This window comes from Anomaloglossus baeobatrachus, chromosome 4 (genome assembly GCF_048569485.1).
Source record: "Anomaloglossus baeobatrachus isolate aAnoBae1 chromosome 4, aAnoBae1.hap1, whole genome shotgun sequence".
NCBI lineage: Eukaryota > Metazoa > Chordata > Amphibia > Anura > Aromobatidae > Anomaloglossus > Anomaloglossus baeobatrachus.
Window position 1 is genome coordinate 456867034 of NC_134356.1, and position 23822 is coordinate 456890855.

The 23822-nt window shown below is 42.1% G+C and overlaps 1 protein-coding gene across 3 annotated transcripts in view; it reads left to right on the forward strand.

Annotated features, from left to right (window-relative positions):
* Nucleotides 1-17942, forward strand: part of C4H15orf39 (chromosome 4 C15orf39 homolog) — a 314691-nt gene extending 296749 nt beyond the window's left edge. For 2 of the 3 annotated variants that reach the window (XM_075345655.1, XM_075345654.1), the window contains exon 3: nucleotides 13130-17942. In XM_075345655.1, coding sequence (XP_075201770.1) covers nucleotides 13130-13623 — 494 coding nt within the window. In that variant the 3' untranslated portion in view covers nucleotides 13624-17942. The remainder of the gene's footprint in view (nucleotides 1-13129) is intronic. The other variant, XM_075345656.1, reaches the window with a different exon arrangement.
* Nucleotides 17943-23822: the final 5880 nt, after the last annotated feature.

Sequence of the window (23822 nt, forward strand, 5' to 3'; positions counted from 1 at the left end):
TGGATGCAAGGGGCTCCAGCTTGTTTTGCAAGCCTTGCTGTAATAATGAGTCTGCACTATTTCCTCTTTGCTCCTCCACTGCATTGTGAGGGCTGTGCTACCTGGAGCTCCCCAGTTTAACTCATTCATCCCTGTGCACCCTGGGAGCCCTGCATTCTGTGCCCCTGGCATACTCACTCACAGTTTTTCAGCTGCATGTGTGGCTGCAGCTCTAGCTGCTTTGGAGGCTGGTGTCTGTGTCCCACCACCATTTTGTGCAGTACCTTCCATTCCTGCCACCGCCTCCTTCTGCCTCCTGCTCGTCCCCCCCCAGCCATGTAACCTCCGTCCAAGCTGTGCAGTAACTGCAGGGTGGTTTCTGGTTGCTGCACGGATGATTTTTATCCTCTCCACGGCCCAGTGGAAGTCAGGATACTCGGCAGTTCCAGGAGCTCTCCTCTTAGCTTCTTCTCACATCTCTGGCCAGGCCACACCCCCCAAAACATTTTATTTTACTCTATTCTTCTGTAATTATTGTAACAAGGACTTGTTCTGTTGGTCGTTGTCTTGCTGTATGACCAATGTTCTCTTGAGATTGAGCTCGTGGACAGATATCATGACATTTTCCTTTAGAATTTAGTGGTATAATTCAGCATTCATAGTTCCATCAATGATGGCAAGCCATCCTGACCCAGATGTAGCAACTTTAATGCTACAACCACTTTCTTTCACAGTTGGTATGAGTTTGTATGTTGTAATGCAGTGTTTTTCTTTTTCCAAACATAACACTTCTGATTTAAACCAAGAAGCTTCATTTTTTACTTACCGTATTTTTTGGATTATAAGACGCACTTTTCCTCCCAAATATTTGCGAGGAAAATGAGGGGTGCGTCTTAAATCTGAATACAGCTTACTGGGGTGCTGTTTGTGCGGCGATCGGGTGCGTTCTGGCGGCCGGGTGCCTGTGGCTGCGTGCAGGCAGCCGGGTGCCTGTCGGTGCCAGCTGTCTCTCTGTACGTACGTGCGTGCGGGCGGGCAGGCAGACGGGTGCTCGTCGGTGCCGGCTGCCTCTCTGTGCGTGTGGCGGGTGGGCGTACGGACAGCCGGGTGCCTGTCAGTGCCGGCTGCCTCTCTGTGCGTGCGTGCGGGCGGCGTGCTCGCTGTCACTTTGTGCATGTGTGCTTCGGGCGGGCGGCTGTGCGGCAGGTGTCCCAGTTTGAAATGATGGCGACTGGAGTCAGAGCGTGCGCAGATGGAGCTCTTGGATGAGAGCTCCATCTGCGCATGCGCCGCTCCGGGAGTCAGCGCATGTGCAAATGGAGCCCTTGGATGAGCGCTCCATCTGCGCATGAGCCGCTCCAGGCGCCATCATTTGAAGCGGGACCGCGGACACACTGAGACACTTACTTCATCGGCCTGCTCCACCTGACACCCCCCCCGGAGCTCCCACCATGGTGGCGTCCAGCTGCTGCCACGGACCCGCTGCGGCTGACTATACTAACCTGCCGCGGCTGCTAGCACAACCTCTGCCTCCTGTGACCCCCGCTTCACCACCACTGCTGCCCCCCTCCAGTAAGACAACACCGGATTATAAGACGGACCCCATTTTTTATTTTTTTTTTTACCTTTTTTTTTTTTTTTTTTTTTAGCTCTAAATTTGGGGTGTCTTATAATCCGGTGCGCCTTATAAAATGAAAAATACGGTAATTTGTCCACAGAACACTGTTTCAAAAGCTTACTAGCTTGCCTAGGTGGTGATCCTTAGCAAACTGCAGATGGTCAGCAATGTTCTTTCTGGATTGCAGCGGCTTCCTACTTGCAGTCCTGCCATAAACCTATTTCTTGTCTTCCCCCTGAACATTAATAAGAGGTAGTGTGAGAGAGGCCTTTAGCTGTTTAGAGCTACCTTTTGGTACCTTTGTGACCTTGTTGACTACCTTGCTCTTGGTGTGATCTTAGTTGGCTGATCACTCTTGGGAAGTTGTTATCTTAGGCTTGAATTTCTTCAAGTTGTATACAATCTGACTGTAAATTGGCAGATTTATCCAAACATATACATACACTGCGCTTCACCACACGGCAATCAATGTATACATTACTATTGCAGTACACATTAAAAAAATAACGTAAGGTACTTCTTTTTTTTTTTTTTTTTTTTTTTTTTTTAATACCAAAAAGCTGTGCACCCAACTTTCCCAAAAAAGGCTTCATTAAGAACTAAGCCTGGTTCCCATCTCTTCCCCATTTCATTTGTGGCCTGTCTGGGCACATAGAGGTGAGTCATTAGAATTAGGAACCATCCATATGATGCCCCTTTTGCTGTGCTTGGATGGCTTGATAGTACCTCATATTTTCTTTACGTGTGAAGCAATAGTGGGTTTCATGTGCACATTAATCGCTGTGCCATAGTGCATGTATGTGTTTGTATATTGGTAGAGTCCATACTCTTTCCCAGCATTAAAAACATCTAAAACTCTTCTTCTGAGGTCCTCAGAAATCACCTTTGTCATGCTATGGTATACTTCCACAAATGACTGGTGAAGATCATATTTAAGAGATCTGTTCTGTAACACCTAAAGAACCGAGACACTCTTGGCCTTAATGACGAAGCCCTATTTTTCAATTTTTAAATGTCCATTTATGTTCTTATTTGGCTGGATCAGATTGAGAACGCCATGTCACATTTACCGTGTTTCTGATGTGCCCTAACCACAATTGACCACATTTTGAAAACGAAACCTCTTAAATTCATACGGGAGCATTTTTAACTCACAGGTGCTTTACAGCAAGACTGGGCCGTGAAAATGAGAGGCTTGGATGAGAAGGACCACTATTTTGAGTTTGAGTTTAATTTTGGCTGAAATAGCTTGCTTAAGCCATGTTGCAATAGCAGAGCCCCGAGGTGTTGGAGCAATTTAAAATCCCCATAAGTGACCCCATTTTGGAAACTATACCAAGGAAGGAGTTTATCTAAGGGCAGGTATTTTGAACCCACAAGTGCCTCACAGAATTTCATGACATTGGGCCGTTGAAATAAAAAATATTTTTACCTCTAAAATATTATATCAGCTGCAAATGTTTTAATTTTCGCAAGGGGTAATGGGTAAACATTTATGTAATTTCTCCTTCATGCAGCAATTCCCCATATGTGGTTGGAAACTAGCCATATAACAGAGCTCGGCAGGTAAGAAACACTCTGACTACTGTAGTGCAGACTTTTGCTAGAATAGATCACGGGAGCGTTTTGTAGAGCCCACGACAAGCTAAAACAGGTTAACTCTGGGAGGTTTATTTAATCTTTGCACTTTCAGGCTATGTGCGCACGTTGCGTAAATACATGCAGTTACGTTGCGCTTTGCAGTGCAGCGTAACTGCATGCGTCCTGCGTCCCCTGCACAGTCTATGGAGATTGTGCAGGGGCCGTGCGCACGTGGCGTTTTAGAGCGCAGCGCTTCGGCTACTACCTAACCACTGGACTACACAATTTATCAGAAAGGTAATCTAGTAACTTTTTTTTTCTCTTCTCTACTCTGTCCTTTTGAATAAAGCAGTAAAGGTTGACCTAACATTGATCCCCTATCAAATGGGTAGGTGATAACTTGCTTAGTATAGAATACCTCTTTACATAATTTCTGAACACTGAGGTTGCCATGCCATATCTCTTGCTGACAAATTTGGTATGGAGTTATGTGCCCAAGCCTATAAAATGCTGGTAATATTAACAAATTACTAAGATAATCAAAATATTGTAGGAATTACATTGAATATTTGAGTCATATCATAAATAGTCATAATTTTTACTACATTTAATCTGTCCTACATTTAATTTATTTTAAAGGAGTTATCTAGGAATTTTATTTTGTCTGTTTGAAAATTTAGAACTACCTGCCTATTCTGTTTGGGGATGATCTGTGCCCACGATAGCCCTGCTTCATTTTATCTCTCATCAACAGAACAGCTCTTCCGCTTTGATGTCATGCTCATTGCCAGCTGGCTCCCCACTGCTTAACTTGCAGGGAGCCAACTGTTAATCAGCATGATATTGGCAAAGACAACTTGTCAACAGAGCAGAACAGTCAACGTGACCTCAGCAGAAGCCGAAAAATCGCCTGCAAGAGTGATCAGTGACCGCTCAGAGATGGCAAAGTTTGGTGCTGGGCAGAACAGGCAGGTAGTTACTGACTACCTGTTTAATTCTTCGCACCATAGGAAACCATAAGCCAAGTCCCCTTAACAAAATGGCTGCTCGTAAATTTGACTGAAAAATTGCACTAATAATTATAAGGCTAATAATCTTTTACATATTACACCTTCTAACTTGATTACATGGGAGTATATGTTGTAAACCGATGCTGGTTAAACCTCATAAAATGTCAAATGTGCTTATATCTGTGCTTTCTTCTGCTGCTTTGAGCCATTGCATAACTCTGAGTGCTAGAAAGGTCTTTCAAATATGATTAAAGAAATAAGATCTTTATTTTTAAAATATCGTCATGTAAACCTGGCAGTCGCCCAATGAACGAGCAATACACTTGTTCATCACATGGTCAAATCATTTGTCATCTTTAAGGGAACCTATCATGCTAAAAACAAAAAAACAAACAAAAAAACGATATCTGTCTCCCGATATATGGATAATCTGCAGGTGAATAGAATTGTGCACACGACGCCTTTTAGACACCTGCTGTTTATTTTTAGTGCTTATTTCGTCATCTTTTGTGTCATCTTTTTGCTTCAGCTTTGTCGCTTTTTTCTATATTTATATAATAGCGAGCAACTTTTATGTGGAAGCCACATGAAGAATGGTCAGGTCTCTTCATTTGAACCATTTGGCACTGAGTGATTACAGTCATTGCTCACTATACAGTGAACGGTGGTGGTTATCTCGACCGAGAACTTTGCCAGCTTGCTCTGTAGACGTAGAGATAGCTGTTAATCGAAGTGCTAGGGGGACGATTACAGCTGCCGTTCACTCATAGTGAGCAGTGACTGTAATCGTTCAGTGAATGTCTCTGACTGAGAGAGCGAGAATCCCAGAGGGTATGAGTTCTGCACTTCTTTTTTTTTTTCTTTTAATATAAAAGTATAAAAAATATTAAATACAAAGTGACAGTTGTTTTTTCTAATTTGTGCACTTTTTAAGTATTGAAAATACAGACTAAGGGGTACTTTGCACGTTGCGACATCGCTAGCATCGGCTAGCGATGCTGAGCGCGATAGTCCCCGCCCCCGTCGCACATGCGATATCTTGTGATAGCTTCCGTAGCGAGCATTATCGCTACGGCAGCTTCACACGCACTTACCTGCCCTGCGACATCGCTCTGGCCGGCGACCCGCCTCCTTCCTAAGGGGGCGGGTCGTGCGGCATCACAGCGATGTCACGCGGCAGGCAGCCAATAGAATTGGAGGGGCGGAGATGAGCAGGATGTTTACGTTCCTTCCGCATAGCCGGTGGAGGCAGGTAAGGAGATGTTCCTCGCTCCTGCGGCTTCACACACAGCGATGTATGCTGCCGCAGGAACGAGGAACAACATCGTATCTCCTATTGGTGCGACATTATGAAAATGATCGACGCTGCACAGATCACCGATTTTCGACGCTTTTGCAATCGTTTCTCGGCGTATCTAGGCTTTACACGTTGCAACGTCGTTACCGGCGACGGATGTGCGTCACTTTCGATTTGACCCGGAGGATATCACAGTAGCGATGTCGCAGCGTGCAAAGTACCCCTAAGTGTTTACATGCTACCTGCAAAAAATAAGGAACATATAAAATGAGTGGGTTCACACATGTTCATTAATGGTGGTTGTCACAGGTCACCACCAATTAGGTGGCAAAGGTTAAAAAAGAAAGATTAATTATTCTACAGTAAAACTAAATATTTCTGTTTATAATGTAGAGTGGGATCAAGATTGAAAACTACAGGAATTATTTGGAGTCTGATTCACTAGTGAACAAAATTTGTGTTGCATCCTCAAAAACACTTTTTCTTACTTCAAGTGTGCTGATCTCAAATCTGAGATTAGTTTTTCCCTGTAAACTACAGTTTTTTTGCAATTCAAGATTTTAGGTTTTCATCTTATTGTACAAATTTCAACATTTAGTTTAACATTCTGAAGTAGAATGTCTTCTTGGGCATCATCGTTGTGAAAACGTAATAATGTAATGCAGTAAATACATGAATACACTAAAATATATGATTGCATTAGAATTTGTCTATAATTTTGAAATAGAACATATTAAAACACTTATTTTAATCATAAAATTTCTGCAAAACTTATTTAAATTCTATTCGGGCAAAAATTTCCGTTTGTAGCTCTTGTGTACTTGTTAAGGACAATCTGGTTTGATGCTCCAGCAGTAGTCTGCCATCATATTTTTGTCCCATTGCCCCTAATAACGCTCTTCCATCATCTTCAGATCTTGATGAAAGCGTTCTCCATGCTCATCACTAACTGCTCCAAGATTTTCGGGAAACTTAACAAGGTGACTGTTCAGGAAGTGAATCTTAACACTCGTTACATCTAATGTCGCGGAAATCCAACAGCATTCTTTGAACCAGAAGTTCGTTTTCTGCTTTTTTGTTGCCAAGGAAGTTCTGTTACTACCACAAAAGACTGCCATGCTGCTTTCTCCTCCTTATTCATCTTCTTGGCAAATTCTTCGTCGCCTATCAGGGTTTGAATTTGAGGTCTATCGAATACACCTACTTTTATCTTATCAAAAGACAAGGCAGGAAAAGCAGAAATAACATGTTGAAAGCATTCACTTTATTCAAAGCCCGAATAAACTGCTTCATTAAACCAAGTTTAATGTGAAGTGGGGAAAAATGATCCTGTCTCGATCAACTACAGTTCATTCACAATATTTTGCATCCCTACTTCCAAAGCTTCACATTTCGGCTGCTCCTTCTATGTCCAGCGTTTCTCCTGAGCTCGGCAGTGCCACAAACCGAAAACAAGGATACTTCCTGAAATCTCTCTGTTTGTGCTAGCAGGAGATTTACCATTTCAAGATCTACACAAATGATCCAATTATACTCCTATTGGCGAGGACAATTTTTATGTCACCATAATCTTCTCGCAGATGAGTTGAATGACCAATTGGAACCGCTGCATAAACATTACCGCTACGCAGGAGAATACATTGCAGACTCCGTTTAGAGCTGTCAAGAAATAGCCGCCATTCTGTTGGACTGTAAGTGGTAACACCTAGTTGGCTGATATGAATACTGATATCATGACAGAAAACAAAATGTTTGTCTTTGGAAAAAACGTCCACAAAAATTTGTTCATGCTTCCTGAAATGGGATACTTTAGCTGACCGGTGAAGTACCTTCTTTTTTGAAGCCTGGAGGCTAATGACTCAACTGCTTTGTTTGATAGGCCTAAATCTCTTAAGGCCCAGTTACACTAAACAACTTACCAGCGATCCCAACAACGATGCAACCTGATAGGGATCGCTGGTAAGTTGCTAGGAGGTCGCTGGTGAGATGTCACACTAAGCGACGCTCCAGCGATCCCACCATCAACCTGACCTGGCAGGGATCGCTGGAGCGTCGCTACACGGGTTGCTGGTGAGCTGTCACACAGGCAGATCTCACCAGCAACCAGTGATCAGCCCCCAGCCAGCAGCGATGCGTGGAAGTGATGCTGCGCTTGGTAACTAAGGTAAATATCGGGTAACCAACCCGATATTTACCTTGGTTGCCAGCGCACACCGCTTAGCGCTGGCTCCCTGCACACCTAGCCACAGTACACATCGGGTTAATTACCCGATGTGTACTCTGCTACGAGTGCAGGCAGCAGGGAGCCGGCTTCTGCGGACGCTGGTAACCACGGTAAACATCGGGTAACCAAGAAGCCCTTTCCTTGGTTACCCGATATTTACCTTCGTTACCAGCGTCCGCCGCTCTCACACTGCCAGTGCTGGCTACCCTGTTCCCTGCACTCCTAGCCACAGTACACATCGGGTTAATTACCCGATGTGTAGTCCGGCTACGTGTGCAGAGAGCAGGGAGCCGGCACTGACAGCATGAGAGCGGTGGACGCTGGTAACGAAGGTAAATATTGGGTAACCAAGGGAAGGGCTTCTTGGTTACCCGATATTTACATTGGTTACCAGCGTCCGCAGAAGCCGGTTCCCTGCTCACTGCACATTTAGTTGTTGCTCTGTCGCTGTCAAACACAGCGATGTGTGCTTCACAGCGGGAGAGCAACAACTAAAAAATGGTCCAGGACATTCAGCAACAACCAACGACCTCACAGCAGGGGCCAGGTTGTTGCTGGATGCCACACACAGCAACATCGCTAGCAAGTTTTGCCTCAGCAGCGAAGTTGCTAGCGATGTTGCTTAGTTTGACGGTACCTTTACTAAACCATTCAATTTGGGTTGGGTAAACTACTGATGGGGTTAATGACTGCTTAACATCAGAAGATTCTACATTCCTTTCCTCCTGCTTCTTATCAAAATACATTTCATCACCATGTTCGCTTTCTTCGTCCTTACAAAAATAAAACCATTGAAAACTGGAACTGAGTGTGTCTCAGAGTGTGGGATAGATCGTATTGCTGAAGGAATATTAGGATATGCGATCATATGCCGTTTTTTCTTGCTAATGCCCTTTTGAATGGATCAGACAGAAATAACCGTCACTGCTGTGGTCCTTAGGTTCACGCCAAACTATGGGACTACCAAAAGGCATTCCTTTGCATTTCCCTTTTGTCCAGTTACGAAGCATTTTCTCACAATTTTGACACACAATATGAGGAGCCCAATTCTTGTCTTGGTCGTCAAAGGGAACTTGAAAATAGGCAGTATTTGCACGTGTCACACAAATGATGAAATATTCTGCCTTTGATGTTGAAGTGTATAACCGCCACATATATAACAGAAGGTGTCAGGACTATTATTATATTTACGCCTATTTAAGGAAGCCATGATTCAATCTAAAAACAAAATAAAAGTGTGTTTTTATCAGGTAATATCATTTTCTACATTTCAAAACAACTACAATTATGTAAAAAGTGATCAGCAGATTGGACCTATTTATGTGCTAATGCTACTAATAAATAATGCTCCTAATGCTACTCTACATGATCCTGTATGCAGGTTACACACCAAAATGTGAAAACAGGTCCTCTTTCATTGCCTTGTGGTTATGTTCAATCCAAGAGTCGTTGCCCTTTAACTCCAATTTAAAAACCAATGCATGCCATAAACTGTAACAAAAAGAAATTAAAATTGCCAAAAAATTAGAGCATGCACCAAAAAACAGATTTTGGATTTGGAATCAGGGATGCAAAAATATATAGAAAAAGTTCTAAAACCTCATGCAACAGAAAATAGAAAAAAAATTGTTGCCCAGTCATTATTTTCTAACATTTTTTCACTAACCAATCGTGTCCAATTTCTCATAGTGAAAAATTCAGCCATGCAATAATCGTACATTCTGTTTTGTCAACTTGACATATTCAAAGAGTAACCGTCATTTTGACTTATTTCAGAAATCAAAAATACATGTGAAAATAAGTAACTTTTGTATCTAATCAGAGAAATATGCTTTTTTTTTTTTTCTCTCGGCGTGGCTTGATCTTTTATTCTCAATCCATGGGTTAAATCTCTATAATCAGTGTTGAGATTTTTCCATTACTAAGATAGATGGTAATTGGTTCTTTTAAAATTCTATGGAGAGGAGGAAGAGCTAGAAGCAGACAGACCATTTGCTGCATATCCTTCCTGAATTGACAGGTACAATTGTCCATAGAATTTTGGCCCCAACTGCAATCTACTTTCTTAGCAATGGGAAAATCATTATTTATCAATGGAGACAGATTTTTACTTCAAAATTAAGAATTTGGAGACGCAAAGATCAGTCCAAGAGGAGAATAAAATAAAATGGTGGTTATTCTTTAAAGGAATATGTCAAGTAATAAGTAATTGTTTCTCTATTTTGTGTTTAATTGACTCTGCAATCCTGCAGTGTTTTAGAGAAAACATTTGTAATTGGAAGGCTGAGATGACTTCAGCAGGGGGTGGGTCCTGTGCGTATTCACCCTGCCCAGCTCTGTCTGACTGACAGGTTGCTCCCTATACTCACCCAGAGGGAGATATGTCAGTCAGGACATAAATATTACAATAGCTCTGTGATGAGGCATGCTGATGTCACTAACTAGAACGCCATGCCATCTGTTGCCTGATTTCTTGTGCAACAATGAATAAAGAACCTGTCCTGAAGACTATTTGTTTCTTTTCATAAGAAAACCAGGTTCATAGTTTGAGCATCACAATAAATAACTGTAATTACAACATCCCATCCTTTGAGATTTTATAATAAGGAGGGAGAAATTTGGCTGAACACTGAAGTCAACACCTGAATTATCCCCAACGGATAATGCTGAATGGATGTGAATTATACATGTGACTTTTTACTGGGGTCGATTAACTATAAACCTCAACATATGCAATGTTTGAAAACTGAATCGGTTAACTAAAATTAAATTTAAGGGATTGGTCACTGCTTTACAAGGCCCTTTCATGTCTAGTAACTGCAAAAGAAAGGCTCTTGTCTAAATACTTTTCTTTCTCAAATCTTTCTGAAACCTGAGTTGATCCCCCTGGGCAGATCTCAGGCTGTAAATTCTATTACTGCCTGTGATGTCCTCTCAAAATCTCCATGAGATGGCGCTGGGAGCTGGTTGGGCGTGGCTTGCGGTGAGGGTGGGTGGGGCTTCAGTCAGGAGAGCTCACTGTGACTGTATCTGTTGTTCCAGACACTGATTGTGATACATGATCTGGGTGGATTGGTGAAGGTGCAGAGGGAAAAAGAGTAGTTCTTTAAGGCCTCTTTCACAAGTACGTGACTCCGGTACGTGTATGGTCCGTTTCCTCACGTACCGGAGACACGTACACACGTAGACCTATGTCTTCCTATGGTGTCGGACACGCGTATGTATGTTCGCACGGAACGTGTGTCCGTTCCGTACATACGTGTGTCCGTGTGTTTCTCACGCCGACATCTCTGTTTTATCTCCGGCATCACGGATGTCGCACGGAACGCAATCTGGTCACTTGTAACACACACGGACCACACGGCTGTGTTCTATGTGACATGCACCGGAGAAAAGACATGTGTCTGCGAGAAAAAAAAAAAAACATTACTCACCTTCTCCAGCCCTGCTGTATCTGCTGCTGCTGTCACTTGCTGCAGACCGCCGCTCATTATGCTCATTGAATATTCACTTCACTGCGGCCGGAAGCAGCAGCAGCAGCTGGGAGTCGGCAGGACCGGAGACCGAAGATCAGCACCAGGGACAGCGACGCCAGGGACAGGTGAGTAGAAAGTTCCCGCTCTCCATGTGTTATCACGGATAACACATGGAGAACAAATGTGTGTCATGCACACAGCACACCGAGGGCAAAACGCACCTTTGACACGTCGGTGAAAAACGTGCGTGATTTTCACAGACGTGTAAAAGAGGCCTAAGATAGTAAGACATCTATAGGAAAGACATTGACATTTTTAATATAGAAAAACATTTTTAGGAGTTTTGGTTTTTTCTTTAATTTTTTTTTTTTACGAAGGTGTCATAAATATGACAATATTTTGCATAAGTATTTGTAAGACAGCTAATTTATTACCATTTTTTTCAGTTAGCCATTGAAAGGTATGTGCGTACGTTGCAGATTTGGTGCAGATGTTTTCTGCATGAAATCTGCACCTTCTAGCAGAAAAAACACATGCGTTTTTGGACCATGTGTTTTTCCTAATGAAGTCAATAGGTGTAAGGGCAAAAAAAACCCCACTAACAATTGACATGCTGCAGTTTTTCTGCACCAAATCTGTAAGTAAAAAAATAAGTAACGTACGCACAACACTTCAGAATTCTCATTGACTTTACTGGCATAGATGGCATAAGGATAAGCGTGCAGATTTGTACCACAATCTGCACCAAATCTGCATAAAAAATGCACTGTGCTCACAGTCTAATAATTTTCTATTAGTAAGTAAAAAAAAAACCATGAGTTTGACCTACAAAGAAAAAGTATAATGGAAAGCTTTAGACCTGTTCTGTATTTTGGACCCATGCCTGGTTATGACTTATAGATACTGTTGTAAAACATCGACCAAAAATGGTGTAAAATAAGGCCTAAGTATGAGTTTTTCAAGAATTGATTACATATATTGAAGCATGCATTTTAAATGTATTAAGACATATATACTTGCAGTACAGTTGTCATGCAATGCTGATTTTCTTTTTTTTTTGCTCATTGTTTTGCATTATATATTTTATCATTTAGTTTTCTGTCCCTCACAGGACTTTGTCTAGGATCATCTAAATACAGTAAGATAACTAATTTGTCCTACATCTCCACAATGTCATGTGGCTTTTTTCAAGAACTGAAAATATTGTTTGTGATACTACTGGGAGACTGGTAGCTGTTGGACAGAGGACTACAGCAGTGTCACCCACCTTTTTATTTTGTATATTTGTATAGCGCCATTCATTTCCTTGGTAACTAAGGGGCAATGGAATGTCTCTTCTTGTGGAGAGTGCCACAAGGAGAAACGTCGTCCCCCCCTCCCCTTAGACTCCCTGCCAGAGGTATCTCACCTAACCAAATCGGACCTTGTGCTTTGCACTAATGAGGGGGCAAAAACCCTGAAGCACTTATCCAAACCAAAAATTCTGCTTTGCACTAATGAGGGGCATAAACCCTGAAACAAGTGACTGCAAATAGTCTCTGGCTTGGCTTTTTAGCCTGAGTCAAGATGCAAGCCTCAGTAAAGGGTCAGTATTGACTTTTAGGATTGCTACTGCCAATAGAGGCGCTTTAGTTCTAGTCCTTTTTCCTCTATGAAGAGTATTTTTCATAATTAACCCTAGAACGCATACCTGGGGTCTCGCAGGCCTGCTAGGTCATTTGTTTTCTATGGTAGATTGAATTGCTTGCGCGTTCTAGGGTTATTATCCTCAGCGCTTTACAGACCTCATTATAACAACATTATTTATTTGTAAGCGTTACAGTCACAACTTTAGATGCACACTTTATGTATTTTATAATGCTGGAGAAGCCCTTTCAAACCTTTTTTTTGTTTCTTTTTATTTCACTTTTTTTTTCTAACAATCAAATTTTACATATTTCACAGGTAAAAGTAAACAAAGTATAAGAAAAGAGAAATACAAAATTACAGACTCTTCAAACAAGGAACCACAAAGTGCCTCACCCAGGAAAGTTAAAAGTTCCTTAATTTTAAAGCTGCAGAGAGTTCGCAAGCATTCCGGCATCCATATATATAAGACTCAAAGTCCAAAGACACCTCAGAAGAAAGACAAATTACAGAAGAGTCCAGTGTGTCGCAGGAAACAAAACCGAGCATGCAAAGTGTTTAGCTACAAGAAGAAGAGGGAGCGACATACAAGTAAACGTTTTCCAAATCTAGTAGGGAGACGTATCTTACACTTGTTTGATGATGGTGAACAAGAAGCCTGGTTCCGTGGCAGAGTGTTGCGGGTGCACCTACATTCAAGTAACCCTCATGACACACAGTTTGAGGTGTGGTACGATGATGAGCCCGGCACACGCTATTTTTTAGAACTACTACAGGACTACGAGAAAGGCTGGCTGCGATTTGATGATTAACCAGTCCGTGTAAACCAGAGGTCATACAGTAGCCCTAGCACGTCTAGAGCACAACAAGTTAAACATTTCTATACAGGGCTGTGGAGTCAGTAAGCCAAATTCTGACCATGACACCTCTATTTTTCAACACTCTGACTGAAGCTCCAACTCTTTCATAAATGGCCAATAATTAATAGCAAATTTCCTGTAATGGTAAAATCAATAGATCACTGTTTTGTTTTGTTTTTTATAACTAGAACCCTTATATGGATATAACAAAATATATTTATACTAGCAGCTATACATTTTCCTTAATTCCTATGATAGTTAATTAACTACCCTATATTAGCAGTGGATTTTTTTTTTTTTATCTGAAATCGGTACATTTTACTGTCTGACTGCCGTATAAACTGACTCCACGGCCCTGTTTCAATTTAAAAAAAAATTATTTTATTTTTTTTTTCTCCTTTTGTGAGGAAAATGTGATTGCAGATTAAAGAAGTGCTTCTTACATTTCCTGTAACCTCCTTGGTTTCAGGAGGTAATTTTATGTACATTTTAACCAGGTATCCTGGAATCCAGTGTGTTGTTATAGTAAATTTTATATTAAGTTTCTCTTAAATATATAAAATGTGCCTTAATGTTGTCTTTTCTTGTTTTCATAAAGAGAACCTGTCACATGCAATATGCACCCAGAACCACTAGCAGTTCTGGGTGCATATTGCTATTCCCTGCCTAACTGTCCCTGTATATAGTAGCATAGATAAAGAGATTTTTAGAAAAAGTATTTCCAAAGATACTTTATGATATGCTAATGAGCTAGGGGACTAGTCACAAGAGCATTAGTTGCTGCACTCATTCCGTCCTCTTAGCATGTTAGCACACCCACAAGGGCGTGCTAACCTGCTATTCAATGCAAAGTGTCATCGGTGGTGTCCATTCTCACCGAATCATGTGCCGGGCAGTGCACATGATCAAAGTTCTTGCATTTCTGGAGGGCAGAATGAGCACAGGAACGAACAATACTTTTTCTAAAGATCTCTTTCCGTTTGCTGCTAGATACAGGGATGGTTAGGCAGGGATTAGCAATATGCACAGAACTGCTCGTGGTTCTGGGTGCATATTGCACCTGACAGGTTCACTTTTAAGTATTTTAATGTGCATAATAACATGGTATGTCATTGTTTTTTGTGATAAGACAATAATGTAGCAATATTTTCATAGTTTTTTTTACATTTTTACTAAAGCATACCTTCACTTTAAAGGGAATCTGTTGGCGAGTTATGTGTTTAGTGGTCGGGGTGTAGTTGGACCAGAAGGCACAAGACACCTAGTGCGATCTCTTGCTGATAAAACACTAATTTTACTGAAACGGCAATATTACGGAATTAGGCTCTTAGCTCCTACATCACACAGCAAAAACCTGCTGACAGATTGCCTTCAAGCAAAATTCACTGTATGTGAAATGTTTAATGCACATATAAATGCATGCTTTTAATTTGTGCTGTATTTGAGATCCATTTTGCATTTCTCTCAATTCCTCCAGATCTTGCAGTTATGCAACCAAACAGCCTAAATATTACATACCTTGAGCCTAGTGCAGATTCCTGAGGAGTGATGTAAGTCATTCACCCTCTATTAAGTCGCTGCACTAGCCATAGTGCAGTACATCATCTTTACCTGTAATGTACTTTTAAACTAAAATTTTTAAAGATATCTTTTAACAGAATTTCTCACTTTTCCTAAATTTGGTGGGTTTCAGCATGCAACCCATTTTTAAAGATTACCCATCATCAAAATCATGACTTTATTTTTAATGATACACCTCCAAAAAAAAAAAAACCTTCTAAATATAATTCATGAAAAGAATCAATAGCTATATACTTGTGCATACCATGCGATGGGCAGGTACTGCCTTTTAACAACAGTCTTGGACACATAAGAGAAAAAAGGACTCACTACGCTGTGGAATGAAGACAAGGATCCAGAGTCCGGAGGGTTATAATTCCCATACTGATGCAGAGCAGCAAGGAACGAAAAAAGCAATTAGAGGAGGAGTGCAGCACAAACTATCCAGTATATTAAAACATCCATTTTATCGGTCTACATTAAAAAGCAAACATGAGCATTTGCTGATGTGTTTCTGGCATAATGCTGTTACTAAGGGTACTTCTGTGCCAGAAACGTATCATTGAATGCTCATTTTTGCTTTTTAATGTAGACTAATACATTTTATATTTTAATATACTAGATGGTTTGTGCTGCACTCCTCGCTCCTCTTCTCATTGCCTTCATCTTAGAAACAGAAGCAGTGGAGTGGTGGTGAAAACTTTTCTTTTGAAGTGGTCTCATACAATACAGTCTCATCACTAAACAGTGATCTCTCTCAAATTATGTGGAGAGGCAGGGATAACTCTTCCAAATAAAGTAAAAGTATGGGGCACGTCTTTAGCTCTCTACCTGTTGTGCCTGAGCATGCGCTTAGAAGCAGGCATGGTGCAGAGGGATCAATGTAAAGCTGTGCCACAAGATGGCACTCTTCCATTGATAACTAGGCTTATAAATTATTGTATTTTTTGGACTATAAGGTGCACCGGCCCATAATACGCACCTAGCTTTTAGAGGAGAAAAAGAAGAAAAAAAAATTGAGGCAATAAATGTGGTCATGACGCACGATTATGGGGGGGTGGGGATTTGCTGCTGACACGGTTATAGAGGTAATGTTCCCCAAATTCTGTACTAATGTTCCCCATCCTTGTCCCACCCTAGTATATGTTTCCCATCCTGGTATATATGTCCCTCACTCTTGTATACATGTCCGCTATCCCATGATCCTGGGATATATGGCCCCATCACGCTGCAGAAATGTAAAAATAAAAGCATTCTACTCCCCTTCCTTCCACTCCCCTTGTGCACGCTGTCCTCTTATACTGGCAACTAACTTCAGTGTGTAAACAACGCAGCTCATGATGTCACTGCCGTGCGCTCCTAGTTTCATACCGACGTCAGCTGCTGGAATATTCACTGCTTCTAATTCCTGGGATTATGAGTGTGGGGAGCAGTGGATATTAATTTTCTTTAAAGAGAACCTGGCATCAGGGTTATACATATTAAACTAAAGGCATTGGCATAATGTTGTGTGTATACTGTTTTATTACTTACCGCGGAAGTTGCTTGTGGAGATTGAGCTCTCTACGGGCTTCAATAAAATGGCTCTGGTAATGGCACATGCGCATATTGATCTTCTGGCAGTCTTCTCAAAACTGACGTTGTTAAACTATCTAAATCAAATACACACACATACAGTATATGTATGTGTGTGTGCATATATATCTATCTCAGTCACAATGATCTATCCGCTTTAAGGACTAAATCAAAGACCAGTTTACTGTATTTTTACATTCTTTCCATCTTCCATGCTGCCAGTGCTGTGTTGATTGATAAGCAGCCATGAGATATTGCCCAGGATATCAATTTATATGATTATGGGGCTAAGGAGTGCCTACTGTGGTGACTTGGTGAAGTCATTGATTGAGGTGGTTGAAACTTTTGATTAACATTCTAGCCCATTTAATTTTCACTGGGCTAATTTAATCTTATTAATTATTAACCATCTGTAAGCAACTGGAAGGAGAACCTTGTCCCAGTGATAATCAATGCACTATGAACAAAAAGTAATGCAAAGAAAAGACTTTCTACTGGCAATTAGTCATCTCACTGCCTGGAACAAGCCCTTTTCTTTGCACCAGCTTTCATCCGTAAGCACTACCTCATAATATGCATATCATATTGCCGCTGGATAAACTGTATCTGGAGAATTCTTTTATTGACTAAACTGTGCATTATTTTTAATTCCAAATGTCCTATCCAGAGAGACACATTTTTGTTGTGGTAGAGTTCTTTTTTTTTTTTTATGGGTCATTTATGGTTTTCATTTTTTAAGATTATTTTTTTTATATATATATAAAGTTTATTTATACACAATGTCAAATAATGGTGCACGTTACATCAAGAGGGTTAATTTTGACCAACTCTTGTATGCACATCAGTTTGTTGATTTGAAGCTGTGTCTGTAATGTGTAACAGTTGTAAATTATTTTATGTTTTAATGCAAGAAGTGCCTAATACTAGTCAGACATTAAAAGAACATCACCATGTTTAAATTGCGTTTTTGTGTGTTTATAAATTTGATCAAGCTGTCTATGTATAATTACAGTAGTTTATTGAAAAACAGTAATATATAAAACAAGCAATAAAGGGATGGTACGTTTGGTACATTCTTATATAATAAACTTTGGCTCCTTGCACTTACTCCAATAGTGGGATGCTCAAAGTCAAATACATCACACATTGATGTGACCCTAGAAATATCCTCACTGCAAAATTAAAAAAAAACAACAAACTTGTATTTAATTTAGCAGTATAACCTGCCTTCAATAATTTTAAAATAAAAACAAACAGGATTTCATAATTGTAAAAGATTGGCAGAAGGTCCTTTTGTTCCCCAGGTTTGGAATTCCCAATGCCTTATAGTAATGGGAAATGAAAGGGAATGTACCTTTTAGCTAGCAAAGTACTTGTCCTCTTCCAGTTACCTAGGATTTCTATATTAAAATGGAAATATCCTGGAAACCTGAGCCAAGAACTAGGGATACAAAAGATGTACTGAAGAATTGGGAAGGGTTCACATCCTGGGTGTCAGCCAAGACTGTGATTCATCTCTTCCCCTACCTTAAAGCGTACCAATCACCAGGATTCTCCTATACAACCTAAAGCCATTGCTATATTGGCACTATCAGGCTGATTCTATACATACCTTTAGTTGTCAGTTAGGATGTATAGGTTTTAACACACAAGCAAGTAAAGTTTGTAAAATTAGCAGATTTTTGAATGACAGCAGCTGACGATCAGATGATAGCTGGGGTGGGTATTCGTAGTGATTACTGCCCCCTGCCTGTCTGCCCTCCCTCCCCCACCCCCCCCACCCCGTTATTTATGCTAATTCTAGTATAGAATCGTTTTCGGCCAACAGACAAATGTTGCTTCCTGGTATCAGCTATGTTGGCTGAGGCCCTGCTCCTTCTGGTCACATGGGTATGACATCAGCACAGGTCCTTCTAGTCACTTAGTAAACCGATCCTATAATAGAATTAGTATAAATAATGGGGAGGATAGACAGGTAGGGGGGCGGGGGAATCCTTATCAAAACTCACCCCAGCTCTCAACTGATCGGCAGCTGCTGTCATTCAAAAAGCTGCTCATTTTACAAACTTTACTCTCGTTTCAAAACCTATATATCCTAGCTGACAACTAAAGCTGTGTATAGAATCAGCATGATAGTGCCAGCATAACACTGGCTTTAGGTTATATAGGAAAAACCTGGTGATTGGTGTGCTTTTAAAAGGAATTTGTTACCAGGAATTTGCTACCTCATGTATAGGAAAGAAAACCCTGAATTCAAAGATGTATTGCTTAGTTTACTGGGTGCAGCAGTTGTGATACAATTAGAATTTTCAGCTGTAGGATGAAACCGAATTGAGAACACTAACACCGCCCATACCACAGGAGGAGGCATGGTCAGACTATCAGTCCATGAGCTCAAGATTTGGCAGTGATAATAAACTAGTGATAAAACTTTCATTATAGGCAAACAACAGCACACAGTGTGATAATGGACACAGCTGTATTCTGTGTTCTAAACCCTACCTCATGCTGTTCTCAGACTGTGGAGGTAGGTCTGGGCTATGGGCCGTTTGTCCAAATGTGATAAGATGTTCTGTGTATGTAAATAATTAAAATATAGATGTTGTTGCATAATTATGTGTCTATATGACAATCGCACAGACGCCATAATATGATTCAAAGATGTGTGTACAGTAAGGTGTTAATGGAGATAACGAAGCTAGAAGGCACTATACACAAAGAAGTGTTCATAAACATACTGAGAGAATTTTATAATCATGATTTTCTCACCAGCTGGAATGAGGGATGTAAGCTGTGGGATGTCACTCCTTGTTCTTGCTTCAAGGTCGAAGTCGAATGTTGTATTGTATATCACGAGTCTTTTTAATACACGAGACAGAAGTCTGCTTTTGCTCAAACAATGAACATGTCTCACTGTCTGATTCATTAATATCTGCACAGATTTGATTTGACCTCTGGCCTCTGTGACCCAGACGAGGGACCCCATTTTGTGGTCTCTTCTAAATTCCCAACCTTGATAAGACTACATAGCAAAAACCTGTTGACCGATTGCCTGTAAGGGACTGAATTGGAACTATATATCGAAACGTTTAGCTGCTTTCTGTGGTTTCTTCTTTTTATTTTATAACTGTTTGCTTATGTGTTTGTCACTTCATTTTCTTTTCTTATTTTCTTGTTAGTGTCGCGGGCGGAGGAGGGGACGCTGCTCTCACCCACTGCTCGGGTCCGGCTGCTGCTCGCTCGCTTGCTCGGTGACTCGAGCGGCGCTCCTCGCCCGTGAGTGAAAGGGGTGGTTTGGTGTAGGGGTATTGTCCGTGACGCCACCCACGGTTTGTGGTGAGGTTGGGACACCACCGCTGCTCTGTACGGGGATCCCGGGAGCCTTGACAGGGAGCAGCTGGGATGTTTTCTCCCCTCCGTGGGTAGGGGGTTTTTGGTGGTCCCGGGGCCCGGTGGTGGAGGTCGGAAGGTGGGTTGCGGGACCTGGCCGGGTGCAGGGTCGCGGGGCAGCGCTTGGCCAGACGGCACGGTGGTACTTACTCAGCCAGTAATGCACACGGAGTCTCCGGTAAAACAAACGGCTGGATGGACGAGTCCCACAGACGGCTGCGGCAGTCACTCCCGGTAGGTTGGCGGTAACTGTCTCCCTGCACCGGTGTTCTGTTCTCGGCCCCAATGGCTTCCCACTGATAGCCCACTCCCCAGCGGTATGTTGACTAGGGGAGCCCTTCCTTTGCCCGCAGGCTCTGGCCCTGGGAGCTCTAGCTCTGGCGGTAGCTTTATCTCCCTCACGGTTTGGGCGGTTGCCTTCAGTCGGGTCTTTACTGCTGGGAAACCCCGGAGGTTCCCGTCGCTGACGGATTTGACCGGTCTTACGGTGACTTCTAGCCTGGTCGGGGTCCGTAGGCTCTGCCAGATGGTGCTGGCTTCTCTTCGCTCCCCGGTTCGGTACCGGCGGGCCACCGCCCGTCCCCGGTCCTCACGGTTGTGCGTCAATCGGCCTCTCCTGCAGATGGTCACCACCGTCTGCCAACCTTGCTGTCAGGTGCCCGGGCCACGTACCCGGATACGGCCAGTCAGTTCCTCCACTACTACTTCCTCACTCTACAACTCCTAAACTGTTCTGTCTCCTTTTCCCACCTCCAGGACTGTGAACTCCTCGGTGGGTGGAGTCAACCACCTGGCTCTGCCCCACCTGGTGTGGACATCAGTCCCTGGAGGAAGGCAACAAGGATTTGTGTTTGACTTCGGTGTTCCTAACCAGGGTGTAGGGTGTGTTGTTGCAGTACCTGTGACGTCCTGGCTTGTCCAGGGCGCCACATTAGCACTTTTTTATATTAAAGCTTTAAGTTGGTCCTTTTATGCTCTAAAGAATCCATAGCCTTTCGTGAATAGCTTGTCCTTTTGACAGTCGGACAGCAGTGTGTATTTTGGGGACTCAGTACCCAATTTGTTTAAGTGGTGGAGGAGTGTTGTGTATCAAGCAAGTGTATGCTTTGTTGGGTGTGACTTAGGCTGTGTCCGCACTTTGCGTTTTTACCTGCGTTTCAGCAGCGTTTTGAACTGCAGCATTTTCATGCCAAAATGCATGCGTTTTGATTTTCAAGCAAAGTCTATGGGAAATAGGGATTTCTTGTGTGCACTTTGCTGATCAAAATGCTGCGTTTAATTTGCATAATTTTGGTCAAAAACTCCGCGTTCAAAGGAGCAGCATGTCAATTGTTTTTGCCATTTGGGCTGCGTTTTGCTAACATTAAAGTCAATGAAAAGTTGCAAAAAGCAAGCAACATCAAAATTCCAGCGTTTTACATGCTTTTTAGGTGCAGAAAACATGCGTTTTGGACTACATAAACGCATGCATTTATGACATCAAAATAATGGAATGATATGTCCCTTTACACACGCATAGTCCGACAATTAAATTAATGAAAAATATTAATTTGTTATTTTAGCCATAAATAGTATAAAACCGCTATAATTATATTAAATCTATTTTCGTTATGATTTAGAAGATTTATTTTTGTTTTCATGTTTTTTCCTTTTTTCATAGTGTTTGTATGTTAAAACTTTATTTAGTAGTGTGTTTGTAATCAAAACGCATCTGTCTTTAAGCAATGGAAAGCATGTAAAAAGCGCTAAAAACGCGGGTAAAACGCGGTAAATACGCATGCGTATTTATCGCGTTTTCGTTGTCAAAAGCAACTTTGGCAAATACCATTTCTGCCAGAGGATGCGTTTTCAACTGCAACTACCTCGACGCAAAGTGTGGACATAGCCTTAGGCTCACTTTACAGCAGGAATGGGTGGTGAGTGCAAGGTTGAAAGAATGGAGATAGATTAACCCAATGCCGTCACGCCCATGTCTTAGCCCATGTGCTAAGAAGTGTGACTAGGAACAGATTATCCTCCAGTGTGGTCATATTCCAGAACTGCAACCTCCCTGGATTGCCCAGAAGTACAAGGTGTTCAGTGCTTAGACACATGACCAAGGTAAGGAAGGCTGAAACTAAACCACCACTGAACAAGACACAAGATGAAACCTCAAGACTGGCTAAGAAATTTTAGTTTTACGGACTGATGAGATAAGTTAAGATGGTTGGGCCCATGGGTGTAGATCAGTAACTGGCACATACCACCACTCGACACAAACATCAGCAAGGTGAAGGTGATGTATTGTAGTGGGCTTTGTATTATTAATGATGGACTCAAATTAAACTCTCAAACCTATTTACAGTTTATAGAAGACACTTTCTTCAACCAGTGGAACAGGAAAAAGTTTACATTTTTAAAGAAAACCATGATTTTTATTTAGGACAATGCTGTGCTTCGAAGTACTCTAAGGCGGGCTTTACACGTTGCGATATCGGTAACGATATATTGTCGGGGTCACACCGTTAGTGAAGTACATCTGGCGCCGTTACCGACATCGCAGCGTGTAAACCCTAGGAGCGACGATCACCGATCGCAAAAACGTCAAAAATCGTTGATCGGTGACACGTTGCTCCTTTTCATAATATCGCTGCTGCTGCCGGTACGATGTTGTTTGTCGTTCCTGCAGCACCACACATCGCTATGTGTGACACCGCTGGAATGACGAACATCTCCTTACCTTACTCCACCGACAATGAGGAAGGAAGGAGGTGGGCGGGATGTTATGTCCCGCTCATCTCCGCCCCTCCGCTTCTATTGGCCGGCCACTTAGTGACGTCGCTGTGACGCCGAACGCACCTCCCCCTTGAAGGAGATATTGTACGGTGGTCACAGCGACATCACCGACCAGGTATGTGCGTGTGACGCAGCCGTAGCGATAATGTTCGCTACGGCACTAATCACCACATATCGCATGTGCGACGGGGCGGGTGCTATCGCGCTCGACATCGCTAGCAATTGCTAGCGATGTCGCAGCGTGTAAAGCCCGCCTAAGTCTTGGCTCCCAGGAGAGGCCTCAGGGCTCGTGCGCACGTTGTGTAATTGCATGGATTTACTCTGCATATTGCACTGCAGTGTAAATGCATGCATCCTGCGTCCCCTGCACAATCTATGAAGATTGTGCATGACACGTGCTCACGATGCTTTTATGAACGCAGCGATTTGGGTGCTAAAATTTTGACCCAAATCCGTGCGTTCATAAAATGAGCATGTCAATTAATTTGTGCGCTATGGATGCAGCTCCCACTCTGTCTATGGTGGGGTCAGCAGCCATAGCGCATGAAATCGGCTTTTTTTGTACAAAAAAACTGCATCCATTATGCAGTGTTTCTGCAGCGATTTGACGCGCACATGTGCTGTCAAATCACTGCAGAATATTGAGCAGTTATGTGCGCATGAGTCCTCAGGCTGTATGTGCATGCTGCAGTTTTTTTCTGCACACAAACCAACTAAAACAGCTCCTTGTCACAGAGAGCCTGGAAATGTAAAAAAAAAAAATAAATAAATGCTTGTAAGGTTGGTGCTTTTTTTGGTGCGTTTTTGTTGAGTATTTTAAAGTAGAAACCAAATATGATAGGATATGATAA